This window comes from Vicia villosa, linkage group LG1 (genome assembly GCF_029867415.1).
Source record: "Vicia villosa cultivar HV-30 ecotype Madison, WI linkage group LG1, Vvil1.0, whole genome shotgun sequence".
NCBI classification, from domain to species: Eukaryota; Viridiplantae; Streptophyta; class Magnoliopsida; order Fabales; family Fabaceae; genus Vicia; species Vicia villosa.
In genome coordinates, this window is record NC_081180.1 from 44,328,299 (window position 1) to 44,338,492 (window position 10,194).

Here is a 10,194-nt window from a genome sequence, read left to right on the forward strand (position 1 = left end):
TCGGTTGGCTTATCTAAAAACGTGAGTGAAGGTAATCTCAATGTCGTCCCTAAGACTTCTTCTAATTTGACAAAACAATCCTGTCTTGGCTCTCATAAGAGACTTATTCCCCTGCAATTTGTCAATAACAAGCTTACTACCCGATTGGATTTCAAGCCTTATGTACCCTCTGCTAACAGCGAGATTGACGCCTTCCATGATTCCCTAGGTTTCAGCGACTTCAATGCTACATTTGCCTATGTTTTTTTGAAAAACCTCTACGCCATGTGCCATTGTGGTCCCTAAGAAGACCTCCACACGAAGCTTGAAGCGAGCCATTGACTGCCCCATCGACATTAACACAAATGCAACCGAAACTGGGTGGATTCCACTTAATGTGTTTTTCCTGTTGGTTCTTCGCACTAATTTCTCGGCCACGGTCAATCGCTGCGTGATAGACCTTAAATTTGTTACACAACATGAAAGAGAGGTTGCTCGGCATCACAAATTGATCATCATGCTTCCTTTGATTTCTCCAGAACCAAAGAGAGTGACACGTGGTGGCCCACAAATCCTTCGCAAAATTGTGCTCTTTCGACTGAAATTTGTTATCCAAGTTCCTGGTGATCTAGTCCTAAAAGTTGCAGCCAAAAAATTCTGCCAGGTGACAATTACTAACCATCTAAACCCCGGCTTCTCTGGCCACGCTGCAATCCCTCATGGCATGGGAACTATCTTATGTAACTCCAACACAAACATCGCAGCTAGGATCGTTAATTGAAAGACGGCTGAGGTAGGCGTTGGTCAATAACTTTTCGTGCTTCACCATCCAAACAAAAGTTTTAATTCTCTCTGGAACCTTAAGGCACTAAATGTTCTTCCAATCTTTATCAACCAAATTCACCTGCATATCACCACTCAGAATATTATAAGCACTGGAAATTGTAAAGCTCCCATTATGAGTTCCTTTCCACAAAACGACATCGTCTCCATGATAGCTTCTAGGAGGGTGAATAGCAATGATTTCATCCATTGTGTCCTTGTTAAAGATAATATGCAATATTCCACTCTTGGTTGTTGTCCAACAGATCCGCAATAGTACTCAGAGGCGGAATTAGCAAATCCGTATCCGTGGTATGAATAATGCGCCCCTATTTCACCCATCAGTCCTGCCAAATATTGACCCTATTCCCATTGCCAATATCCCAAAAAGGTCCATTGCTTCAGGTCTGGCCACAGTTTGACAACTTCTTTCCACATCTTAGAATCGTAAGGTTTCGTGCTAACTATTGCAAGATTATTGTTACTTTTATCATACTTCACTTTGACCACTTGGCACCAAAGGCTTTTATCACCTGAAAGCAGTTTCCAGCCCAGTTTGGAGATAGAAGCTTGGTTCATAACTTTGAGGTTCCTAATCCCCAAACCTCTCATATGGTTGGGCCCAAGGATGTTGCTCCACTTGACCGCATGAATATGCCCATCATCATCTTTATGTCTCCAAATGGAATCTCTTTGCAGCTTGTGTATCTCTTTGATACACGACATGGGAAGAGAGCAAGTTATCACCGAGTATGTTGGAATTGCTTCCACCACGCCTTCGCCAAAATTGTCCTACCAGCAAAAGAAAGATGGTTGGCTTTCCAACTGGTTAGTTTAAGATTGATGTTCTCTAAAACATGCGTGAAGTCACGAGCCTTAGGGATTCTCCTAGAAATGGACACCCCAAGTACTTTCCTAACTCGTTTGCTCCTTATAACCCGACATTTGGATAATTGCTTGTCTGACCAGCTTCGACGTATTGGGAGAGAATAAGATTCTGGTTTTTTGTTACCGACTCTTTGCCCAGAACTGCTGCAGAACTTATCCAACATTTCCTTTATGTGCGCCATATGGTGCATGGTTGCTTCTTCAAACAAGAGAAGATCGTCTGGAAACATCAGATGCGAGATCACCAAGCATTTTCTACCAGCCTTGGCTCCTTTCCACCATCCTCTATTCGCGGCGTCCATAATCATATGAGACAACTTGTCCATACAAATTACAAAAAGATAGGGAGAAATAGGATCTCACTGTCTAAGGCCTTTGGAAGAACTAAAGTAAGGTGTCCGTTTCCTGTTCCGTCTAATGCTCATTGAGACCGAGGAAAAAGATTTCATGATAACTTGCACCATAATGCACGACAATCCCAAGTCAAGAAGAGTCTTGTGGAAAAAAAATCCCACTGAGATTGTCATAAGCCTTAGCCAAATCCACTTTGATAACAAAGGATCCCACTTTCCCTTTACTTATGTACGGGCCGTGAGTGAGTTCTTGGGCCAGGATAATATTTACTGAATGTATCTTCCCGGTATGAAACCTGTTTGAAAGGGACTAATAATGTCGTCAATAATCACCTTCAACCTGTTGACTGCAATTTTGCTAAAACACTTATAGACTGTGTTGCACAACGAAATATGGCAGAATTGGTGAACTTGGGTTGGATGATTAACTTTGGGGATTAGCACAATATCAGTTTGGTTAATATCCTCAATACTATCAGGATCGTCCCACAAATTTGTTACCCCAAAAGTGTCATTACCAATAACTTCCCAAGATTTTTGGAAAACCCCGCAGGGAATCTGTCCGGTCCCGGGGCCTTCCACGGAGACATACTGAAGAAAGCATACTTTACTTCCTCGTGGCAAATGCTTTTGTTTAAAAGGCTCGTTGTATCAGCCTGAAGAGGAGGAAAAGTGCAGGTAGTATTTTGCCACTGCCCAACTTCAATATCCTTTGTGAAGAGTTTTTGATAGAAATCCTTAAACAGGTTACCTACTTGGTCAGCCTCCTCGATCCAATCACCGTTAGCATTTTTAATCATGTAAATCTGGTTCTTACACCTGCTTTGGGTTGCTTTTAAGTGGTAGTACTTTGTGTTACGGTTTCCATCAATTAGCCATCTGGCCCGGGAATGTTGAAACCAAACAAATTCTTCTTGTTGGAGGGTCTTGTTGAGATCAAACTGAAGCTTAGATACCAAATTGACTAAACCTTCATGACCTCTTCCTTCATAGAACGCTTTTTGAATGCCACTAATTCTGGAAAGTAGATGCTTCTTGTGGAGATTAACACTATTGACATTGAATTTATTCCAGTCTGCAGCTTGCTTTCTAAAAAGGTCCAGGTTCTTTAAAACATGAGTTCTGTTGTTCCACATGTTTTTGAAGAAATCATGATAACTTTTCTCAAGAAGCCAGGCGCTCTTGAACCTGAATCTATCAAGGCCTCTTTTCATGTTAGGGTCCTTAAGGCTGATGACTATCGGGTGATGGTCAGAGAATCCACTCTAGGAAGCACTTTGATGAACGCTTTGGGAAAATATAATCTCCACCTATCATTACGCAAACCTCTATCTAGACGCTCATAAATTATGCCACCACCATGAAACACTGACCCCCTCCAAGTAAACCAATGACCCTCAGAAGACATATCAATTAACTGACAGTCATTAATTTTATTACTGAAGATAGCACATTTCTTCCTAAATGCGTGCTTTCCTTCTCTCTTATCCGAGACTTGCATAATGTCATTGAAATCTCCACCCACCAACTACCCTTGTTGGGCCTGAGCAGAGATACTAACAATTTCTTCCCACAACTCTTTACGCCCTGTGTTCTGGGACTCGCATAGACTAGAGTTAACCGAAATTCTTCCTCATCTTCGAGCTTAATTTGAACATGAATAAACTGGAAGTGGTACCTAAGCACCTTGACCATAACATTTCTAGATTTCCAAGCCACCGCGATCCCCCTAGAATAATCGCTATTCTTTGACCCCACAATGCTATCAAAACCCATAAATTTGAAGGCTTTGTCAAGCTTTTTAGGGTCCATCCTTGTCTCCAGAATAACCACAATATCTGGAAGAACATCTCGGATATAATTTCTACAAATTCTTCTAAAATCTTTGTTACATCCTCCCTGCAGTTCCAAAGCATAATGTTGCTGTTTGTTGTACTATCCATAAAACTAAGAAGGGAAGAAAAGACGAGCATTTAGGCCTGGATGGGAGTTTCCTCCACCGCTTCCATGTCGGAATCATTATCCAAAACTTGCAATTCCACACTACGATCCCCACTTGAATCACCTTCTTTATTATTGCTGACATTGACCGGAATTTCTTTGGAACAAAGAGTAAAGTTGAGCACCACTGTGACCTTCTTACCTTTATGCGGCGCTTCATGCCTCTCTATCATCATCAGGGCCTGGATCAAAGTCTCTATTTTCCTTCACACAGACATGCCCACTAGTCCTGGATTAAAGGGAGTCTTTATCCTTGTTGTGCTCTTTAGTCCTAAGCCCAACAACAACTTTAGCTAAGGTTTCTTTCTCCTACATTTTCTCGTATAACCCTTTATTCTTTCCAAAGGGGCCCACTTTATTAATGTCCTTGAGGATTCCACGTGTAGTCTTCATGACAGGTTTCTTCACTCTCTTTTTCCTATCCTTTGAATTTTTCCTTGATTTGTCTGCTTCTTTCCCTCTCTCTGCATTGAATGCTCTTTCTAAGTTGCAACCGTTGCTATCAAGTATGACTTTATTTCTTTCTTTTCTGAGTTGCTCATTGCCATCTAGAATTTCCAGAACAGTTATTTCCTCTTCTAGCGCAATAAATCTAGATCCCACAATTTTCTCCCCTCCTGTACTATCATTCAATGCTGCCCGAGGGCCTCCGATAGTTGTTGCCACCGATCTCCTTCCCGGGTCGTTGCTATCTTGCACTTTACCTCTTCTTTGTCTTCTAGGCTTTTGGACCACCACCCATGGACCATCCTCTTTTGTGGTGTTGATGGATTCCTCTGGGGTTCTAGCAGTTTGATGTAATTCAACGTTTCCAAGTCTTCGAGGCTGGGAACCTCCACGATCGCCGCACCCTCTTTTGAAATGACCAAAATGTCCATAATTCAAGCAGGGAAGATGCAACCCTTCGTATTTAATTTTGTAATGGCGTCCTTTGATAGAAAACATTGCAGGCATAGGTTTAGTGAGGTCCACTTGCACACACCGCCTCGCATATTTACCTCTTTCAATGCTTAAAGTATTCCTATCCTATGAAGCACGGACACCTCTAGGAGTAGGCGTGTCACGGTGTCCGACACGCGTCGGTGTCCGACACTTGTATGACACCCGTACGACACGTGTCGGAAAAGTCAAAGAAGTGTCGGAAAAGTCAGACAAGTGTCCCCTAAAAATTGGTTTTTTCTTTGCTTCGACACTCTTTTAATCAATGTCCAACACTCGTATGACACTTATACCACATATGTCCAACAACTCAGACAAATGTTTCAAACAAAAATTTGATTTTTTTTCTTTGCTTCAAGACACATTTATATATTTTTTTGGCAAATCTCACACACATCTAAAATGGTTAATTATGTATTGAAACAATCTTATCAATAAAGAATTAAATTTGATCAATATATGGATAAATGAAACTCAAATATTAGCTTATATGTAGCGGTGTCGGTGTCCTATATTTTCAATATTATCGGTGTCGGAGTGTCCGTATCGTGTCGTGTCCCGGTGTCCGTGTCGGAGTCAGTGCTTCATAGTTCCTATCCACCTTGACCGTTGTGCCGATTCTATTGCCGATGAAGGATAAGTCTCTAGCATCATAGTATTCAGGGGGAAGGCCTGATATTCTCATCCAAAATTTGTTCAATTGCATCACTAGAAGGGAAGAAGTTTGGACTCCATTCTCGTACTGACAAGTAGTGATTGTATATCAACCAGGGACCCTCCATCAACGCCCTAGATCAACGGTGCTCAGCGTCCCATTTCTCGCCCACATCTGATTCAACCGATTTTCCAAAGCTTTAAAACCAATTTGCTTGCCTAACATCTCGACGATTACTCCTTTCTTCAACGAGACTGCTATTCTATCCTCTTCCTTTGCAGACAAAATGAATTCCGGACATTCGTATTCTCCAAACTTATGTTCCTCTATCGTCATCTCTTCGCTGGCCTCGTCGAGATGCACTTATGTTCCCTCCCTTAGTGTAGCAACCTTTGTCATGGATGTAGATCCAAGAAGTAACTCCTTGAATGAAATTGCAGTTGACATAGCGTTTGAAAACCTTGATACCGTTTTTTCATTATTCTCTTCCTCTTTTCTTTTGAGTTTCTTCGTACTTCTCTCTCTTGGATCATCTTTCTCATCTGTTCTTGGGTATGCAGCTGCAAACTCTAACAATGGATTCTGCATGAGCAAAACCTATAAGAGCTTACGTTATTTAGGTTTTATTATATTCTAAAAGTTTGATTTAGGTTTTACTATATTCTGCATCAGCAACTCGAATAAATCAATTTTTTTTAAAATTCAGTTAATACATTTTTTAATAATATTCTTAAAGTTTGATTTTTTATATGTATAATTTGTTGCGAACTTTATTGTGCAACCCGTTATGAAATTTTCTGCAGATTTTGAATTATACGCATTTTATGTATTTTTTAGAGATTGGTACCAAATTTTATGTATTTCTATTAAATATTTTATGCTATTTTACTAAAAAAAGTTAAAATATTTTATAACTTTGTGTATTTTTACCTATGAAATGAAATACATTAGGGACGTACTCGACTTACCCAACGTTTTTGACCATTCTTTAAATCCAAAATTCAAATCATAGACTTTTAGCTATACATTTAATCTTTTTTTAAATTTTGATATTTAAAAAAATTATAATAAAAAATTGAAATATTTAAATTAATATTTTATTATATATATATTTTTTTAAATAATAACTTTTAAATAAAATATGTAACACTGTAAAAATTATTATTCTTTTGTTACCATTCAATTAATTTATATTTACTTTTTTATAACCTTTTTATTCTCATTTAACTAATTTCATTAAAAGGTAATTTTAAAAGTACAATAATTTGACTATTTAATATATTAAAGAAGGCTAACTATTTTATTTAATGAGTGAAAAAGTTAGTTATTTAGGACCAAATACATAATGTTTCAATTAAGAGTTACCTATTAGTCAAAAAGAAATTAAAAGTTACTCATGGTTTTACAACCTCATGTATAGAAAATGTGTCTGGTTTTCTTTGGTTTCAATTATTAAAAAAATGTCACACGTTGTTAATTGATTATTTGACTTATACACCCTTATTCTATTTGCAATTAAGCATATCTGTTTATATAAATAAATATTTTAATGTTTGGATCATGTTTAGAATAAATTAACAAATTTTTTAGTATTATTTAATGATTTTAGTCAAGTGACTTTTTCTTATAAATAGAACCAAATATGTAATAATCATATTCAAAATAAATCATAAACAAAAATTAACCACCTCTCTCTTGTAAGAGAGGAAGATTCCTTGATTCATTCAAACCTCAAGATGGCATCATTTGCAGGCACGACACAGAAATGTAAAGTATGTGAAAAGAAAGTCTACTGGATGGAACAACTCACTGCTGATCATAGAGTGTATCATAAATCTTGCTTTAGATGCCACCATTGCAAGGGTAACCTCAAGGTACAACACCATCTTCTCATATATATATATATATATATATATATATATATATATATATATATATATATATATATATATATATATATATATATATATATATATATATATATATTAAGGAATGCTTCATTTAATGAAAATAGCACGGTTATAAACACGGACACCAAATATGATATCGACATTGTCACATTGATATTAAATTAAAGATAATCACAAATGTTAATATCATAGTATTTGACACGTACACAGACATTTTTTATTTATTTTTTATTTTTTATATTGTCGATACTAGAGAGCTTATTTTATATTTCATGTATGATATTGAGAAATTTTAATCCTCTTATTATTATGCTTGGTGCAGCTGAGTAACTATTGTTCCTTTGAGGGTGATGTTTATTGTAAGCCTCATTTTGATCAACTCTTTAAGATGACTGGCTATTTGGACAAAAGCTTTGAAGGTGAATAGTTCCTATATATTTATTTCTCAAGTATAAAAATAAGCACTTATTTGGATAAATTCTTACATTTGACCTTTACATAAATAGGTATTGCAAGAATTTATAGAGTTGAGAGATTTGGTGATCAAGTTCAAGCCAATAACAAGATTTCAAGATATTTTGCTGGAACTCAAGAAAAATGTGTTGGTTGCCACAAAACAGTGTACCCAATTGAAAAGGTATACAAGACAAAATGTTGGTATCGTGACACATGTCAAACACCAGACACATATTTTTAATAAAAAAAACACCCGACTCATATAAATATCAGACATAATATTGGTATCGTGTTGACACGTGTCAGACATCAGACACATTTTTCATTAAAAGTACGTCAATTCATACGGACACGAGCCGCTATATTAGTGTCGTGTTAACACACGTCAGACCCTAAACACGTTTTTCATTTGAAGTATTGAGATCTTATAAAAACATTAATTATCTATGTTCATTTGGATTTTTCATTTTCAGGTGAATGTTGATGGGAAATCATACCATAAGGGTTGCTTCAGGTGCACACATGGAGGTTGTTTGATGAGTCTATCAAATTATGTGGCTCATGAGAATCTTTTTTATTGTAGACACCATCATACTCAGCTATTCAAAGAGAAGGGCAATTTCAGCCAATTTGACAAGATTGAACGAGTTCTTAGGGTTCAGAATACCATCATTTGAGTGATTGTATTAGTAGTGATAAAACTCTGCATGATTCTTTTTTAGCATTAAATTGCACTTTACAATAATACATGCTTCTTCTACTTGTTTGATTATCTGAGTTATAATTATTGTGAGTGAAGTTTGTAGAGAACTTTACCTTTGTGGCAGAAACGAGTGGAAATTATCATTGTTTGATTTATTATTCCATAAATAAATTGTTACAATCATATTTTTTTCAAAAAATATTCTCTTTTCTTTCCCTCTAATTTCACAAGCTTTTCCATTTACCCTTCTTCTATGCATGCATTGTTGCACACAATCATAACGCACAGCCTCTTTTTCTTATCAATCACAAACTTCTTTCTCTTCATCTTGATCGAAACAAAACTTTTGTTGTCGTTTTTTTCACGCGTGGACTATATTTCAGAATCTTCTTCATGCAGAAATGCCAACACTTTAAGCTTTTGTTATTTACTTTTGGCTTAAATGCAACTTTAGTCCCCCTATTTAGCTATTTTTTTGATTTTGATCCCCCAACTTTCAAAACCACCATTTTAGTCCCTATTTTAAGTTTGTTGTTTGAAATTAGTCCCCCAATCAATTCGGTGCACAATTTTAGTGACATGGCGTGATTCTTGCTTATGTGTTAATACCAGGTATTTAAATATTAATTAAAATAAATTTTTTAATTCATATTTATTTTAATGTTTTTATAAATTATATAGTAATAATTTTAATATTGGACAATTAATATTTTTTTTAATAAAATTATTTTTGAAAATTTTAATTTATAAACATCAAAACTTAAAACATTCTCTTTCAGTATATATGTTTGGTAACGCGTTTTTTTTAGCAAAATCACATCTGCAGTGGCATTTTGGTAGTTATTTGGGACCTTTGACGCAAAAGCTACACATAGTAGCTTCTCTAAAATCAAATCTGCGGCAAATCCAACGCTCCACCAAACATATGCTATAAAAATCTGTGTTTCTCATAAATTGACACAAGCTTTTATATTCTGAGAAGTCCTTGTAATTTTTCTTTTAACCATGCTTATAATCATCATTGTATCCCCTTCCAACATATGCACCTGTGTAATCAACAGATTTGTTTATGTTGAGACATCAGAAGAACCAACGATGTGAACATTGTTTTTTTTGCCTTGCAGGAAATAGAGACATTTCCAAAGGAATTGCAAAGGGAATTATCATAAGTTAACAGCTGTAATTTTGAATCAAAACCATGGTCATCAGCAACCATATCCAAGAAGAACCAGATCAAAACAAACAGTGAAACAAAAAAATAAAGGAAGTTCTAAAAAGATGTCAACCCCCTGGAACACGAATCACCGCACGGATACCTCCCGGCCACCACGCGTTCGTCTCTGACCGGAGTCCTTAACCCCCTGCAACCGCCGACGGACCCAACCACCATCAAATCCGCCTCCGATGAACAGATCCGACCCTCATCGCAGATCCCCCACCTTCAACCATCGATACCAGTATTCATATATTTTTCTGTTTTTTCTAACT

General features: G+C 36.7%; 2 protein-coding genes across 2 annotated transcripts; one reads left to right on the forward strand and one right to left on the reverse strand.

Annotated features, from left to right (window-relative positions):
• Positions 1–226: 226 nt before the first annotated feature.
• Positions 227–1,012, reverse strand: LOC131623586 (uncharacterized). The gene is made up of 2 exons (XM_058894622.1): positions 884–1,012; positions 227–577 (listed from the first exon to the last, which is right to left on the reverse strand). The coding sequence occupies exons 1-2, from the start codon at positions 1,010–1,012 to the stop codon at positions 227–229; spliced, it is 480 nt and encodes a 159-aa protein (XP_058750605.1).
• A 6,303-nt stretch (positions 1,013–7,315) lies between these two features.
• LOC131605152 (LIM domain-containing protein WLIM1-like) lies at positions 7,316–8,833 on the forward strand. Its single transcript, XM_058877544.1, has 4 exons — positions 7,316–7,511; positions 7,870–7,966; positions 8,054–8,184; positions 8,477–8,833. The coding sequence occupies exons 1-4, from the start codon at positions 7,374–7,376 to the stop codon at positions 8,678–8,680; spliced, it is 570 nt and encodes a 189-aa protein (XP_058733527.1). The 5' UTR covers positions 7,316–7,373; the 3' UTR covers positions 8,681–8,833.
• The last annotated feature ends 1,361 nt before the right edge of the window (positions 8,834–10,194 follow it).

What these genes read in the sequence shown, in the direction of transcription:
- LOC131623586 (XM_058894622.1), bottom strand. Translation starts at nt 1,012, where the DNA reads ATGGATGAAATCATTGCTATTCACCCTCCTAGAAGCTATCATGGAGAC. An exon ending in TTCTGAGTGGTGATATGCAG is followed by an intron (nt 578 to 883) that starts GTGAATTTGGTT and finishes AACAAATTTCAG; the next exon opens with TCGAAAGAGCACAATTTTGC.
- LOC131605152 (XM_058877544.1), top strand. Translation starts at nt 7,374, where the DNA reads ATGGCATCATTTGCAGGCACGACACAGAAATGTAAAGTATGTGAAAAG. An exon ending in ATTGCAAGGGTAACCTCAAG is followed by an intron (nt 7,512 to 7,869) that starts GTACAACACCAT and finishes TGCTTGGTGCAG; the next exon opens with CTGAGTAACTATTGTTCCTT. An exon ending in TTTGGACAAAAGCTTTGAAG is followed by an intron (nt 7,967 to 8,053) that starts GTGAATAGTTCC and finishes TTACATAAATAG; the next exon opens with GTATTGCAAGAATTTATAGA.